The 17,698-nt window shown below is 45.4% G+C and overlaps 1 protein-coding gene across 1 annotated transcript in view; it reads left to right on the top strand.

Moving 5' to 3' along the window:
* The window catches only part of RNF130 (ring finger protein 130), a 132,277-nt gene that overhangs the window by 40,305 nt on the left and 74,274 nt on the right, over positions 1 to 17,698 (top strand). The window contains exon 3 of the mRNA XM_040622636.1: positions 15,729 to 15,979. Within this exon, the coding sequence (XP_040478570.1) occupies positions 15,729 to 15,979 (251 nt within the window). The remainder of the gene's footprint in view (positions 1 to 15,728; positions 15,980 to 17,698) is intronic.

The following is a 17,698-nucleotide window of genomic DNA, read 5'->3' as shown; positions in this document are numbered from 1 at the left end:
TGTACAGAGGTGTACGCGAGTGCATGTCCCTCGGGGACATTTACTCCAGTAGGGAGACAAATGTGCGTGACGTGAATGGGGCCCACTGAATGCTGACTTAGCAGGGCAGGCCTCAGTATTACCAAGGACGAGTTCCTGACTGTTGAGGTTGGAAGGGACCCATAAGAGGACTTCACAGAGGGGCGCCTGGGTGGCACAGCGGTTAAGCGTCTGCCTTCGGCTCAGGGCGTGATCCTGGCGTTATGGGATCGAGCCCCACATCAGGCTCCTCTGCTATGAGCCTGCTTCTTCCTCTCCCACTCCCCCTGCTTGTGTTCCCTCTCTCGCTGGCTGTCACTATCTCTGTCAAATAAATAAATAAAATCTTAAAAAAAAAAAAAAAAAAAAAAAGAGGACTTCACAGAGGAGGCTTTCATTGTGCTGGGCCCTACATGGTTGTCAGGACCGGACCAGAGAAGACCCTGTCCGTGGGGGGACTGCTGAGTCAGAGACCTGCCTGGAGGGGCAGGAGTCTGAGGGTGAGGGTAGGAAATGAGGCTGCGTGGGGTGACAGCGAGCAGAGGGATTTGGGTTCTATATGCTAGTTCATGAACAGACATTTTTTGAGCTCCTGTCAGGTCTCCAGGTGTAAATAAGACCCACGTGATAGCTGCTTTCGTGGAGTTATCATCAAGCGGAGAAGAGAAACGTTGAATCAGAAATGATAATTGTGCGAAGTCCTTATGAAGCAGACCTAGTTCCACAGAGTCAGACACGGCTGCCCTGAGGAGATGATGTTTGAACAGGAATTCACAAGATGAGAAGAGTCTTCTAGGCAGGAGAATCATCCGGGGTGAAGGCTCAGAGGTGGGAAAAAGCAACGTGAAAGCCATTTTAGATCCGGGGCTCCGGGGGGAAAGGTTGGGCTGAAGGGGTGGACAGGGAAAATAGTACATTGAACTTCGAGACCTCCTCCTCAGAGCAGCTGTGTGCCCAAGGCAGGGACTGGTTATTAGTCACAGTGACCATTTAGGATTTTCAAAGACGTGGGGGGTGTTGTTCTTGGCCGGTGAGGCCGATGCCGCCTGACTCGATTGCCTCTTCTGCTGCGGCACTGTGCTGGGGGCTCTGCGGGTGCGGGGTCACACACCTGCCACAGCCAGCACACTGGGCGGCTGAGCAGCTCTGCTCCGTAGATGGCTGCGGCTCTTATGTGGCTGGAAGGTTGTTCCTGGTTTCTCCGCCCTCCAAGTGTGGGCTTGGCAAACCCAGCCGGAAGCATTGGGTGGGGGTGTGGAGGGAACGAGTGGTGGCCAAGCAAGCCCCACACAGTGTGAAGAGCCTAGAAGCAGGGAACCCTGGGACGCTGGCCCCCTGGCTTAATTCCTGTACATATTCAGGGGTTATAGGAAGGTCCTGTTTCAGCCCAGCCAAGTGGCACTAGATGGAGGCCTGATGGGCTGTAGGGATGGGGAGCTCAGACGGCACTGGCTCAGCGCACGTGTCACCTCCAGCCTCCTCTGGCCTCCGTCTTTTACTCTGCAGAGCAGTCCTTGACGACATGCCATAGCTCTCTGCTGTACTCCAGCACAAGAAGCGCTTGCCGTCCTGCCTCATTCATGTGCTGCTGCTGCCCTCTCCCTCCCCAGATCCCCTTCTGTCCCTGTTGTCCACGGGATGCTCAAGGACGCTTGCATCAGTCACTGGATACGCCCCCAACCTATAGCTCATAATCTCAAGGAGTGGACCCAAAGATCCATGTCTCATCCATCCCCTGCTTGCCTGTCAATTCTGCCCACCCTTCATTTTAGGCAAGAAACCTTCGATTTGCACCTCTCTCTGCTGTGCATTGCGATGTGAACTAATATGAATTGGTAAGAGTCCAAAAAAAAAAAAAAACCCCAAACAAACCCAAAAAGACCTGGATGTACCCTCAGTGCATTTACAATCCTGGACCTCTGGGGTCTCCAGAGCTCCTTGCCGTGCCTCCCCGACGGTATTGCCTTTCTCCTGTTATGTTGTTACTTGCATACTTAACTGGCAGAGGGAAAAAGGACTGCAGGTTTCTTCGTGTGAAAGCGTGTGTCTTTCTGTTCTCTGCAGTGGTCGGCAGAATGCCTTGAGCAAAATAAGTGTGTGCGGCACCGAAATGATTTCATGAGGATATTTAGTTTTACTGAGCTTTCCTTCCACTTAAGGATAGTTTATAACTGACCTAAAAATTACACGTTGTTAAGTATTTTGTTTTCTTGCTTTGTCAACGATGTTCCAAGAGCTCGCCCATGTTTGTTCTACTGAATGCCCTTCATCTGGTGCCTGAAGGACATCTTTCCCAGTGCCGTGTCCGTGACATCATTGACAGGAAAGACAGCTCAATTTGTGGTTTTATTTGTTACCTCTAGTTAGCAGAATGAGTTCTTTGTAATGTAGTTAGCGGATGTGTGGTAGTATAAAAGGGAAGTTATGGGCTCTCGGATAGTTTAAAATAATGTGCATTTGTCTGAAAGTTAAGGATTTATTTTCTTGGACTTTAAAAATTTATATAGGCTTTACTGTCACTGTTGACCGGTCTTGGATTGTGTCAAACCGTTGTCAAGCTGGAAATCTCTTATAGGTTTATCTGTGGGCATTCTTTCCACTGTTAGTAGAAAAATGTAATTTAGATAAAGATGCAACCAAACAATAATGTTGCTTTTCAGTCTTGGTATCAATCAGCAGTATCAGATGCTTCTTACTGTTCCTTTGGCTGATTGAACAGAATTAGTTGAATGGCCCTTTACCTTCTTGATTCCATCATATTTTCTTAAAGAAAAAAAAACTTACATAGCTCTATATTTATTATCAAGCAATAAATAGAAAAATATCACTTTGCACAATATAGGAAATTCACTTTGTGAATATAAAAAAATCACTTTATGAAAGCAAGTAAAGATCAGTCATAAACATATTGCAAAATATCTTTAAATATCAGTAATTTGGGCCACTTAGTATCAATCTAGTATCTTTATCCTAAAAAAAACCCATCAAGAAGATAAATAAGAGTCACACTATTTTTTTAGTGTTTAAATTTTTTTGTTGTTGTAATTGAATATGGATTTAATTATCTCAGAAAAGATGGAGCTTACAGTTTAACTGCACCGCTGTGGCAGGAAATAAGAGTTTAAATTGTATGTATCTCTTTGCCAGAGTTGCAAATATTTCTCCTGTATCTTCCATGTGATCCATATACTTTTCAGGAAATGCAGAATTATCAAAGAAAAAAAAATCTAAGACTGAAATGCTTAATGGAACAGAGTAGAAAACCCAGAAATAAACCTACAACTATACAATCAATTAATCTTTGACAAAGCAGAGAAGAATACCCAATGGGAAAAATACATTCTCTTCAACAAATAGTGTTGGGAAAACTGGACAGCAACATGCAGAAGAAACAAAGTGGACCACTTTCCTATACAACACACAAAAATAAATTCAAAATAGATATAAAAGACCTAAATGTGAGACCTAAAACCATAAAAATCCTAGAAGAGGATACAGACAGGAACCTCTTTGACATCGGCTGTAGCAACTTTTTTCTAGATATTTCTCCTGAGGCAAGGGAAGCAAAAACAAAAATAAACTATTGGGACTTCATCAAAGTAAAAATCTTCTGCATAGAGAAGGAAACAATCAACAAAACTAAAAGGCAGCCTACGGAATGGGAGAAGATATTTGCAAATCCTATATCCAATAAAGGCTTAGTATCCAAAATATATAAGGAACTTATCAAACTCAACACCTGAAAAACAAATAGTCCAATTTAAAAATGGGCAGAAGACCTGAACAGCCATTTCTCTAGAGAAGACATCCAGATGGCCAACAGACACATGAAAAGATGCTCAACATCATTTATCATCAGCGAAATACAAACCAAAACTGTGATGAGGTATCACCTCACACCTGTCAGAATGGCTAAAATCAGAAACACAAGAAACAAGGTGTTGGTGAGCATGTTGGAGAACGAGGAACCCTCGTGCCCTCTTGGTGGGATTGCAAACTGATGCAGCCACTCTGGACAACAGTATGGAGGTTCCTCAAAAAACTTAAAAATAGAGCGACATTATGATCCAGCAATTGCACTGCTAGGTATTTACCCAAAGACTACAAGAACCCTAAATAAAGAGATACATGCACCCTATGTTTATAGCAGGATTATTTCTAATAACCAAGATAGGGGTTCCGCCCAAGTGTCCACTGACTGATGAGTGGATAAAGAAGAGGTGGTGTGTATGTATACACTGGAATATTAGCCCTCAGAAAGGATGAAATCTTGCCATTTTCAACAACATGGATGGAACTAGAGAGTATACTGCTAAGCAAAACGAGTCAGAGAAAGACAAATACTGTATGATTTCACTCATATATGGAATTTAAGAAACAAACGAGCGAAGGTGGAAAAAGAGACAAACCAAGACACAAGACTGTTAACTGTAGGAACAAGCTGATGGTTACCAGAGGGGAGGGGTGGAGGCTGGGAGAAACAGGTGATGGGGATTAAAGAGGACACTTGTGTTGAGCACCAGGTGTTGTATGGAATTCTTGAATCACAATTTTGTATGCCTGAAACTAATATAACACTATGTTTACTGGAATTAAAATAAAAACTTCAAAAAAATGGAAACACTTAAGTCATAGCTTTTTAAAAATAAAAATTGCTTATAAAAAAAACTTTTTTTATCAGCTTATAACTGCTGATGATTCTATTCAAAAACCTTCCCAGAAGCTCTGACGTTTTCCTTTATGTCTCTGAATCTTAATTGCAGTAGAAGCGAAGAGTCCGTCCATCTGCCAGAGACTTGAGACAGTCTGTCCACTCGCCTTCCTGTCTCACTCTGACCTTGCGGTCTCTGTCTCCTGAGTGGGTTGCTTGAACTCCCCACTTAGTTTGCCTTTTTATTTTCCCTGTGCTTATCTTTCCCTCACCAGCAGCAGAAGGGAGGAAGAAGCCAAAATAATATAAGGATCAGCAGAGGTTTAGAATACTGGCTTTGAACCCAGGTCCATTGTTGGTTGACAGGATGGAGGACACGTCTTCCTTGGTAGCTGTCCCGGTGCTGACGGGCAGGGCTGCTGGGGAAGGTGGTGTGGCCTGGCTGACTGCCTGGTGGGGGAGGCCTCATAGCGCTCTGCACTTGGTTTGTCGGAGCATGGGGGCCGGGGGAGGCAGGAGAATGCTCTGTCCTGCAGGATTGTCCTCTGTGTTGCATGACACCTGGCCTCCCAGGCCTCTGCCTACAAAGTGCCAGTGACGGCTGTCCATGTGTGCAGCCACATACAGCCCTTCCCCAGAGTCTGCAGACAGACTCGCCCCGAGAGGCCTTTTCTGCTCCCCTGAGACCCACTGTCATTCCAGGTCCATGGTACCTATCGAGGAGGAATGCAGAGGGGTCCCTTGTTGGTGGGGGGGGGGGTCGTGGGAATGGCAGAATGAAGAAGGGAAGGCAATAGGCGTGTAGATTTAGCCACAGGGCAGCCCTTCCCATGTTGTCGGTAACTCCGCTAGTTCCCAGTTCCACCTGCTATCCTTTCCCTGTCCACCCGGGTCGGCTTTTTCATCGCTTCTCCCAGTGCACATCGGCTGGGCGTGAGTTCTCGCGTCACTCACCTGTCTGAAAATGTCTTTTTTCTGCCGTCGTTTTTCAGGGACACGGACACAATTCTGAGCTGACAGCACTTTCGGCACTTTAGAACGTGTTGTGACTTTGTTTTCCAGCCTCCGTTCTTCCAGATGAAAGGATATTCTCTTTTATGTAATGTCTTTTTTTTTTTAACTGTATTTTTTTTAGAACGGCTTTACAGAAAAATTGTAAAAACAGTACAAAGAAGGCACGCAGTTTCTCCTGTTGACCCCTTACGTCAGTACGGTACCTGCGTGATAGCAACGACCCAGTCAGCTCAGGTACACTGTCGTTAACTAGCGTCTGGGCCTTCTTCAGATTTCCTTCGTTTCTACATATTGTCCGTTTTCTGTGCCAGGATCCCATCCAGGCGGGGGGGGGGGGGGGGGGGGGTGGTCCTATGTCTCCTTTGTCTCTGTGACCGTGTCCCCTGTTTCTGACAGTTCTGGGGATTCCCGCTCAGGTACTCCGCAGCATGTCCTTCAGCTGGGATTTGTCTGATGTCTTTCTCGTGATTAGACTGAGGATGTGGGGCTTTGAGAGGAAGATCACAGGCTACACACTATCAGCGTGAGTGATCGCTGTCACCTGGCTGTTCGCCGGGGTTTGTCAGGCTTCACTGTGAAGCTCTTCATTGCTCTCCCCCACATGGTACCCTCCAGAAGGAGGCACTGTGCACAGCCCACGCATTGGGAGTAGGGAATATTACTTCTTTGGAATCACTCTGCGTGGGTGATTTGTTTCTTCTCCGCTTCTTATTTTATTCAGTCATTTATTTCTATCAGTGTGGACTTGTGGACCGTTATCCTGTGCTTCGTGTTAGGACACGGTGCAGCTCTGCTTATTGATCTTGCTCAGACTCTTCGGTCTTTGGCCGTTGGGAGCACTTGCACGTGGCTCCGGGTCCTTAGACATGCACGCGTTACCATGGGTATCGGGTTTTTTGTTTTGTGTTTGAGCACTCTCTTCCTTTCTGGTGCTCGGAGATGTTCCAGGCTCATCTTGTATGTACTTCCCGCCCCAGCTCGAGAATCGGCCGTTTTCTCCCAGGAACCTGGTTCCCATTGATTGGAGAATGGCATTAGAAACCAAGCTCTGGGCGTTAGATGTGCTTGTTACTGTTGTGGTTTTGTTGCTTCTGGGCCCTCTCCGCTGACGGTGCAAGGGTATACATGAGTGTATACCAGCCCTTGTACGTACACGTTTGCGTAAATACTTCTGTACGTAACCCTCTATCTGTTAAGCTAAGAGTGAGTCCATACCCATGTCTCCAGTTCTAGTCTGTGACCACATGGATCATGCTAGCCTCCTCCGTTTGCTTGCCTGTAAACTCCCACTCCACCCGTGAGAAACCTGGCTCCCACCACCCACCATCCATTTTCTTGTTGAGTTCCCTGAGCGCTCTCAGACTTACAGGTTCTTAAACAAAATGAACAGGTCTGTAGGCTTTTAGAGTGCTGGTGCTCAGTGCATATCACCTCTGAGTAGAATGCCTCACTCAATACTTAGCCTTTCTCTCTCCTCCCATTTAAAATGCTTCTATCAAAAATTTGTAAGAAAATATAAACGTGAGTATCTTCACTTGAAAACGACATGAAACGCGGTGGATCTTAGAACATACATAACAATGAAAAGAAGGTATTCGTTAAGTTAACCTGCACATGGGTTCAAAAAATTAGTAACGAGAGTTTGTGGAGACTTGGGTTAAGTAACAGTTCCAGCAGAGGAGCTGTGGGGACCTTCTATTCTGTAATCCCTACATGCACTTAAAAAACATACTGAAAGCTTGGGCTGTATCCTTGGGAACGTAATATTCAGATGTAGGGAGAGGTTAGCTTCATGCTGCTCGTGATAAGGGATGTGTTGTATTCACTTCTAGCATTTTATTTTAATAAGGACATTGAAAAACTGATGTCCACAAGCGAACAGGATGGAAAAAATCTGTAAAGAGTTTTTTACCATTTGGAATTTGAGCATGAAAATGGATAAAGATAGTAATGATTTTATTAGCCCATTAAATAACATAGGAAACATGAGTTCATACTAATCTCTTTTCTTTTTTTTTAAGAGAGAGAGAAAGAGTGAGCACACGAGCAGGGGGGAGGGAGAAGCAGACTCCCCGCTGAGCAGGGAGCTGGATGCGGGGCTCAAACCCCAGGACCCTGGGATCATGACCTGAGCTGAAGGCAGGCGCTTAACCAGCTGAGCCACCCAGGCGCCTCCAAGTTCATACTAATCTAAAAAGTAAAAGAGTATATTGAAATCTTGATGAGAAATGGAGTATTTACCAAATCTCAAAGTACCTCCCCACAGAATACTTATTAATTACAAAGAGGGGAAAGAGTGACTTCGCAGTGGAAATGCCTGGAGAATGTCCCTTTGGCAAACCACATAATCAGAGGGAACTTGCGCAGTTTGGGGCTGTGTCCTGACTGTGCGCGGTCTGCTATCTCACACCGAAAGAACACAGCCTCGCTTCTTCTGGTGTTGCTGCCAAGAGTGCGTGACCTGAATCTAGCCCCGAGGAAGCACCGGATCCATCCAGTGGCCTGGGCTGTATGTCATCTCCCCAGGTGTCAAGGTCGTGGACTTCAGGACGAGTCTGAGACACTTTCCAGACCGACAGAGCCATGAGATGTGACGGCTGAATGCAGCACGCGCAGCTCTGATCCGGATCTGCTCTAGGACGTTGTTGGGAAACTGGGGATGCTTGAACGGACTCTGAGATTAGGCAGCAGTAATGCGTCAGTGTTCACTGCCTGGTTCAAGCGGTTGTGCTCTGTTTATAAATGGTTTTTGTTTGTAGGAGAACACACACTGAATGTTGGGAGGGGATGACATATCGTGCCAGTAACTTATTACTCTTGAATGGTTTGGGGAAGAGAGGTTTCTATACCATACTTCCAGCTTTTCTGTGTTAGGTTCTTTAAAAATATTTGTAAATGAATGATTTGAGGCTCTAGGAGTAGTTAGTGTGGAGGAGCCCGACGTGAAAGACCAGAGAAGAGGTCTTTGACCATCTGAATGAAGGACTGTCGCGTGGAAGAGGAATTTTCCTCCGTTCTGGGACGTTCAGCTTGAAGTTGGGGTGTTTCTTATATTTGGGGGCAAATTACAGTTTATTGGCAGGATTTTTTTCCCTTCATGATACATAGAGTAATGATGTACGTGACGGTTGATGATTGAAATATAGTTTGTTTGGTGGTGCTTCTCAAGCAAAGAGAACCAAGAGCCATGAATGGGCATTTAGGAATCAAGATTTTAATTATAAGGAAGACCTTTCTAATACTTAAAACTACCTGTGGATAGAACTAGCCCCCTATAACGGCCAGAAGTTATTCGTCTTATGTTGAAGATGACCCCTAAGAACTCTCTCAACTAAAAGATTCTCTGAGCTCTGCTGACTGGTGATTGTCTTCCCCGTTACCCCCTCCCTTTGTTTCTGCCTCTAGGTGAAGGAAGAAAGTGCTTTCTTTTCCGTGCAGGTCTTTGCTCCTACCGTCTTTTCTTTATCGACGTGGGAAAAACCGATTATGTGATGAGTGCATACAGTCAGGAAATGGTGTAGGAGCAGAAACTGACATTGGAGCACTGGGTGTTGAGCCTTTGGTGTGAGACTGAAGGAACGAGGGTTTGGTAGACCCTAGCTGTTGTTGAGGATGGAGTATTATCAGGAATTAATCAAGTGTTGGAGTCCCTCCGTGGTGCCTTGAGCTCCTGAATGTCAGCCTCATGGCAGGACAGTCTGGTTCAACTTCAGTACAGTTAGAAGCTTATCAGCGTTGTGCAGCCCTGGGCACCACCCGGATGCCGTGGGACCAGTGTTTTCTTGATTCAGTACAGCTGCTTTCCCAGGGACAGAACTTCAGCCTTCCTTCTTGTGCTCCACACGCTCCCTGCCCCACGCCACTCAGAGGCCGTGACTCCTGGCTTACTTACCCACGCCCAGCCCTGCCGTGGTCCCAGCCAGCCTCCCAGCCCACATGGAAAGTGCACACCTGACCTAAAACCCACCCTCGGGTATCTCCCAGGATTGGTACATCTCTGGTCTCCAGTCCGGTGTCCTGTTCTCTGACCGCTGCTTCTTCCCCTCTCCTCCTCTCCTCCTGCCCTTTGATTTTGCTGAAGCTTTCAGGTCCATTTTCTTCCGGTTCCCCTCCTCCAGGCATGAAGCCTCCATTCTGCTTGGACCTTGTGAGCCACTGTTTAGATCACAGTGACCACAGCTTCGTTTAGGCAAGAGTGTCTGCTGTCACATGACCATCAGTTACCTTTAGGCCATTTGGCTCCCGAAATGCTTTGAAAGTCAGGTTAAGGAGTTTGAACTTTATTTAGTTGACATAAGGGATAAAGGCTTTTTCTTTTTTTTTCTTTTTTTAAATTTATTGTTGAGTATGATTGACACACAGCGTCATCTGGGTGTACGACATAGGGATCTGAAGATTCTGTGCCTGACTCAGTGCTCACCACGAGCGCGGTCGTCATCCGTCACCGTACAGAGTTGGTACAGTATTGCGGCTGTCTTCCCTATGCCGTGCTTGTCGTCTCTGTGGCTTCTTTATCTTATCTCTGCAAACTTGTACCTCTCATTCCCTTTCACCCATCTCACCCATCTTGCCCATCCCCCACCCCCGCCCCCTGTATAGTTAAGAGTCTGGTTTTTGTTGGTTTGCTCGTTAGTTTTGTTTTTTTAGGTTCCATATGAGTGAAATCATATGGTATTTGTCTTTCTCAGTCTGACTTTTTTTGCTTAGCACACTGCCCTCTGGGTCCATCCGTGTTGTTGCAAATATCAGAGGCTTTGAACAGAGTGACATGACAGATTCGGCTTTAGAAAAACATGGACAGGTCTCAGCAGGATGTCGTAATTGATATAACCTGTCACCTACCTCTGTCAGAATTAAAGCTGCATTCATTTCCTAGAAGAACGTAGCATATCTTCTCCCCCCTCCCCCCCCCGCCTTGAGTTCTTAAAGGAGGTCAAAGAAGAGAAGACCGAGTCCTGGGTTTGAAGAAGCGAGAGTATTGCAGATAAACCTTTGAGAAGGACTGAAGTCCGGGGAAGGGAGAGTGAAGAGAGGGCCTCAGACCGTTTGCAAGCAGACTCACTGAGGCCCAGCCTCGGTGGGCGCCGCTGATCTGTGTGGCTTGACTGAGAGAGTTACAGAAAATCCCGGGGTGATGCCCACCTACTCCCTCAGCAGCAGCCGTGCAGGAACCTGAAAGCATTTTTAATTCTTTCACCTAAAGTATGCAGTGTTGGGTTTTATATATAAAATGAATTCTATAGGAATAGCTCGGATGCCACAGGTAGTAAACTACCAGAAGTTACGAAAGCATCACTGTAGATGCGTCATGTGGGAATACAGCACCTCCCTGAACCTTTTTATGGGAAATTGACTAAAATTATCTAAGACCTTGAAAATTCCCTAAAACTTTTTGGCAGGTGATTTGAACAAACACTTTCATCCGTTAAGGCATAAAATGTCTGCTGAATGGGATTTTGTTTTCTTTAAAAAAAAAAAAAATGGGTAAGCTTACAGTAAAAAAGCAAAGCAGCTTACGGTAAAAGAACCTCTCTCCACTTGTGGCCTGATGCCTCAGACAGCTCATCCGTTTCCTTCCTGGATCTGCCTTTCTAAGGTGAAAGTATTGGCTGCCCAGCTGAACTGGGCTTGCCCTGAGATTCAGTCCCAAGAGAGGGCAAGAACGGCCGTGTGTGGGTCGGGGCTGGGTTGCTGGATTTCTGGCACCTGCCACCTGGGAGGACTCCCAGAGCTGAAGCACAGATCCCCGTGAAAGCCAGGGGGATTGTGGTGGTCAGCAGGTGCGTGCATGGTCGGGAGGAGTGAATGAGGGAGTTCCAGAATTGGGTCTGAGCAGTTCTGCATCAGAGTTCAGTGTCTTGAAGGTGAAAATGAATCGTGTCCTTGTTCTTAGGAAATAATGCTGAAGTATTGAAGGAGGAAATGTCATGATTTGAAACTGTCCTGGGGTTTGAAAATTCTCCAAAGGAGAAGGAATTTTTTTTTAAGGGTGGGGGTGGGGGAGAAAGAACAGAATTGTTTAATAAAGTAGCCAGACTTAAGCAGTGGAAACATAGATTCACATTAAAGAACAGAAGTGGAGAGAGTTTTAGAAAATAGGTGAAAGCAGGGACTGCACTTGGATTTTTACTGATTTGTCTTCTCTGGTAAATTAATCCTGGCTGCTGGGCGTGTTGAAACGCGTGGGATTCTGAGGCTATATCCGTGACTTTTTAGCAGTGTTGACCAAGGGCTTACCATTAGGGTTACTGGTGGTGGATGTTCCAAATCTTTGTCATCTCCCGTTGAGAGCTTACATCATTATAGTCTAATAAGTCTCTAACTCTTATCAGTCACTATTTGACCTAACCCGACTTTTATCCTGAAGCTCACACCTTGTCTGGTGTTACTCTCCCCCTTGGAAGCTGGGCCAGGGTTTCCCAGATCTTTAAAAGTCAAGTGTCAGAGTCATCCTTCAATCAGGGTCTTTGAGCCCCGATCAGCTTGAGGGGTGGGGAGGGAGGAGATCCATGAACGTCTCCTGAAATTGGCAGAATGGGGGCTTTTCTTGTAGGAGGGGTCTCCTGTCCTCAGATTCTCTAAGTGACTTATGGGCAGAAATGGTTAAGAACCTAGCGGCTTGACGAGTATTCTGACTGCCTGCTCTAATTCTTCTTCATTTTGCTTGAGGAGCAGTGTTTTAGCCTCCTTCCCTGTCCTGCTAGCAATCTGATTCCTCCTCTCTACTAGCCTCATGAGACTGCCTGGCTGGCTCAGTCCGTTAAACATCTGACTCTTGGTCTCAGCTCAGGCTCGTGAGTTCAAACTCCACACTGGGCTCCATGCTGGGCATGGAGCATACTTTAAAAAAAAAAAAAAAATTCTCCTTCGCTCTTTTTTTTTTTTAATAGCTATACCTTTTATTTATCCGTTACTTTGTTTAGCCTTTTTTTTTTTAATTGAATTGTAGTTGGATTCTCCTTTGCTCTTTGAGGGTAAATGCAGTTTTCACATAATCAAGAACAAGTATAAAGGGAAAAACCCTCGTGTGTGTCTCCTGTGCTATTCACGCAAAACGCTTCTGTGACACTTTTGGTCACCAAACATGTGGCGCTTTCCCTTATACGAAGCAGTTCTCAGCCATACCAGCTCAGTGTCCTAGAATTCAGTTCGATTCTGACCCTCTCTGCCTGGAGTTCGCATCAGATCCCACGGGTTAGTGGCGCAGTCCCACAAGGCTGCCCCCTCCCTGCCCCACTTCAGAGCCAACCAAAGTCCCAGGCTGTCACCTGTACTTCTGACCGGCTGGCTATAAATCAGGGTTCCCACAAGCCCCTCATAGTGTTCCAACCTTTGTTAGAATGGCTCACAGAACTCAAGGAAACACATTTACTGGTTCATTATAAAGGATACAGTGAAAATACAGATGAACGACCAGCTGAAGATGCACAGGGCAAGGCATGTGGGAAGGGGCCTTCCGACTTGCCAGCCTCCCAGCCCCTGCACTGGTTCACCAACCCAGAAGTTTTCCAGACCCCACGCTTCGGGGGTTTTACAGAGAATTCATCACATAGGCATGGTCAGTCATTAACTCAGTGTCCAGCTCCTCTCCCCTCCCCAGAGGATGGAGATGATGGGCTGAAAGTTCCAAGCTTCTCCTCAGGGCCCACCGAGAGTCATCTCGTTAGAACAAAAGACTCCCGTCACCTAGGAAGTTCCAAGGGATTTAGGATCTCCGCGTCAGGAGCCAAAACCAGAGATCAGAAGAAAAGACGCTCCTAATGCTCTTATCACTTAGGAAATTGCCAAGGGTTTTAGGAGCTCTGTGCCGGGAACCGAGGCAGACCAATATATCTGTTTTCTCTTATTTCACAGCAGGCTAATTTTCTGTTTTTAAAAAGTGAATGTTAGGGTGGGGAGCGCCTGGCCGGCTCAGTCGGTAGAGCGTGTGACTCTTGATCTCGGGGTTGTGAGTTCGAGCCCCACACTGGGTGTAGAGATCACCTAAAAATAAAATCTTTAAAAACGGAAAAAGGTAAACATCAGGGAACTTTGATCATAGTATGTGCTCAATAAATATCGTTGAATGGATGGTTGAAATAATTAAACATTTCTTTTCCCAAACAGCTTTCCTGTTGAAATTAGGTGGTGTTCACTTAGCGTTCTTTGAGCGAGTGAAATTGCGTGGATCGGTTGCCCTGGCTACCTGTGCAGCTTTCCCTGCTCCTCTCCCAGCTTGAGTCTGCAAGAGGAAGCCTCAGCTCTGGTTTCTAAAGCCCTTTGTGCCTGGTGCGATTATAAAGCAATGAGACTGATTGTCGTGTGTCGGCTGTGGGATCCGTCTCAGTTACTTTATAGCCGTGCCTCGTACCCGACGCCGCACGCCGTTCCCTGCTGACAGCAGTGCAGAAGCACAGGCCTGAGGTTTCTAAACGGGAAGTTCACATGGCTTAGCATTATTTGATGCTTGTCTCTAACCTACTCACCAGAACTCTTATTTCAGAAGGATAAATTAGATGTTCACTTTGTTGCTTGCTTTACTTTTGCAGTTTTCTTTTTGTTTTTCGGCCGGCAATCTGATAAACTGCTCTTCTGATAAAGTGGCACGATTTTGAATAATACAAAAGGTCTATATGTTCCACCGGGTTAAATTCTTCATGAAACTTTTAATTATTGAATTTCTTTTCAGTTGCCTGTGGCCTTTTGACTGCCTGGGATAACAAGGGTAGTTCTTTGAGTTAAATAGGATAAACATGTAAACCAAATACCTAGCATTGTTCTTTGAAGAAGCCTTTGAAAGGGCAAGTTGTGGGGTGTTTCTTCGTTTGGCTTTGGTGGCTTACATTTATGTGCAGACCTTACTCAGATTTGGATAAGTAGTTCTAATTTTCTCTTTCCTGAAATAGAAATGTTTATTCTCCTTCCTCCGACGCCCAGAGTTGTAGTCTTGGCTTTGAAGTGTGCTGGCGGCTGCACATTGCCACCAGCCTGGGCTTAGGAAGGAGGGTCGCCGGCAGCTCGATTGGTGTAGGACGGCTGCCCTTTTCCCTGGGAGGGAAGTGGGAAATGACTTCCCTTTGTGGAGGAGGAAAAGAATAGTAATTTCACGCTCCACGGGAGAGAGCGTAGCTTGCCTTGACAGTGTTACTCCTCCTGGAAATTACATAAGTGAAAGAAGTGGATGACTCCGAGAGCAGCTCAGCCTCCCGGTAATTACCCTCAGTCGCTTCTGACTGCGGCAGAACCTCTGGACAGCTCTTAGAAGCTGGAAGGGTTTCGGTGCCCAGCTAGTCCAGGGTGTTGACGCTTGGACGTGTCTCAGGGAGGGTATAATTTCCAGAAGGTTCTGGGGGTAAGCAAGAAAGGAACCTTTCTCTCATCACATCTAGATATAAGACCAAAGGGAGTCTCTGCTCTTACTAAAGGTTACCACCGTGGCATTCGGCTTTTGCTGCTCTGTTAGTGGATGTGTGTCATGTCGGTGATAGAAAGCTGCAGATCCTGTACGTCTTTCTATTCCTTATACTAGTTCTGCGCACAACAGGTGCTCCACAGATATTTCTAAGAATGAGTAGTGCAGAAAGTACCAATTTTTTGTACTATAAATACTAGTGTGTTTTGTACCATAAATACTAGCGCTGTTCTCCTTTTCTTAAGGAGCTGGGACTTTCCAAGGAGGGTTTTAATGGAAAAGGTTTTACAGTAAAGACCTGCGGTGATTTTATCACATTATGTTGTTGTATCCTGTGTTTTTTACTGTCTGTTGTCACGTTTGGCTGATTTAATAATCTGTTTTTTACATCGAGTTGTAAGACAAGGTAACATGGCTCTTAGCACTGCAATCCTTCTGCACTTTGCCCGAGTCTTCAGCACTCCACACAGATTCTTGTTCCCACTTGGTGCCAGCGTACCCAACTGCAGATCCATTCCATTTGAAAACTTGAATCTGCAGACCCTTGCCATTGGCAGAAATTGTAGTTATTTTTCTGAGTAGCATTTTCATATGTGTGATGTTCCCGTAAGTTTTAAAGGTCACCTGAGCATCTATATTTATTTTACATTACAGGCACTGGAGATATTATTGCTGTCATGATTACAGAATTGAGGGGTAAGGATATTTTGAGTTATCTGGAGAAAAACATCTCTGTACAAATGACAATAGCTGTTGGAACGCGAATGCCGCCAAAGAACTTCAGCCGTGGCTCTCTAGTCTTCGTGTCAATATCCTTTATTGTTCTGATGATTATTTCTTCAGCATGGCTCATATTCTACTTCATTCAGAAGATCAGGTACACGAATGCACGCGACAGGAACCAGGTGAGCTCCCAGCACTCTCTCATAATCCATGCTTAGCAGCCATAATTCAGAGACGTCTATTGTGGTCATACACAGTGCAAAGAGTTTTTCACTTAAGAAAAAAGTCATGACCCTCAGTTGTGTCCATGTGCTGAAAACATATTTATACACGTTATTTTCCGGATTTTTCTAAATGCCTAAATAGGGAATTTACCTTTACAGTGATCACTTGGAATATCCTAGGTTAATGGTTTGCTTAGTATCATAATACAATCTGGCTAACTGTAGTAATTTGGAGAACTATTGCATTTTTGAGCTGGTAGCACTGGCTGTCAGTGGTGAGGGGAGCCAGGAGGCAGGCGAGGGAGCCTTCACGTACTTTCGTTCCATGTGTATTATCTATTCAGAAAAATAAGTCAATTAAAAATTACCTCCCGTGTTTAAGCTTGGCCATGGGGTGACGGGGAGGTAGAGAAGGACCCATAGAAGAGAGGTATCTGCTCGTCCTGGAACTGCCATTGGTGAGCACAGGGTTTCAGATCAGTGAGTAAAGACCCAGGAAGGACGAGACAGTGTGCCGCCTCATAGTGGAGAGCCTTCGGGCGGTGACCTTGTCTGTCTGTTAGCTTGTTCAGTGCGCCCTAGACAGAACGTGCACCAGGGGGCCGGGTTGGAGGGGTTGAGGTCCCAGCCCCAGTCCGAGGCTTCTCTGCTAGGAAACTGGCAAGGGAGCTACTTGGAGAGTAGTTTGAAGCCAGTCTTCATGTAATGCCGTCCTCTCCTCGTAAACAGAGGACATCCAGACCCCTGTGGGAGAGATGAAGTTTTCAGCTTTCCTCATTCTAGTGAAAGTACAGGTGCTACAACTAATGAATCATCGAGCCTTACATCGAAAAACGGGGATGTACTGTATGGTGACTAACATAATATAATAAAAAATCATTATTAAAAAAAAAAGAAAGAAAGTACAGGTGCTGCTACGGAACAGACCCGAGTTCGAATGCCGACCTGATCACCAGTTGGCTATGGTCTTTCACAATTTATTTCACTTCTCAACTTGCTTCTTCACCTGAAAATAGGTCTAAAATATCTGAAAACTGTAATTTATTGCACATTTACATGCCCTGCTCTGTGCAGTATCCTGTATACCTTTAAAATTTTTTATTATGATAATTTTTATTTATGATTTCATACGTACAGAAGCTGTGAGAATAGTATAAAGTCTTCTCTTACCCAGGTTCTTCAACTGTTAGCATTTTACCCTAGCTCCTTTTCTATGTGTATGTACTTTTTTTTAACCATTTGAGAGTAAGATATGATGCCCCTTTACCCTTTACATACCTCAGTGTGTATTTTAAAAAGCAATGACAGTTCTTACATAATCACAGTATGATTATCAAAATCAGGAGATTAACATTGATACAATGCCTGATCTGCAGACCTTTTCTAAGTTTTATAAAATTGTCTTCATAATAGGGGCTCCTGGCTGACTCACTTGGTAGAGCACAGGACTGTTGCCATCAGGGTCATGAGTTCAGGCCCCGCATTGGGCTTGGAGCCTATGTAATTTTAAAAAAAATTATCCTAATAATGTCCTTCATAGCAAAGCAAACCCTGGATTGATCCAGATTATATGTTGCATTCAGTTGCCACATCTCTCTCTCTTTTTTTTTTTTTTTAAAGTAAACTCTGCACCCAACGTGGGGCTTGAACTCACAACCCCAAGTTAAAGAGTCGCAT

This window comes from Ursus maritimus, unplaced genomic scaffold (genome assembly GCF_017311325.1).
Source record: "Ursus maritimus isolate PB19 unplaced genomic scaffold, ASM1731132v1 scaffold_5, whole genome shotgun sequence".
Taxonomy (NCBI): Eukaryota; Metazoa; Chordata; class Mammalia; order Carnivora; family Ursidae; genus Ursus; species Ursus maritimus.
The sequence above is the reverse complement of the archived record's forward strand: the minus strand, read 5'-3'. Positions and strand labels throughout refer to the sequence as shown.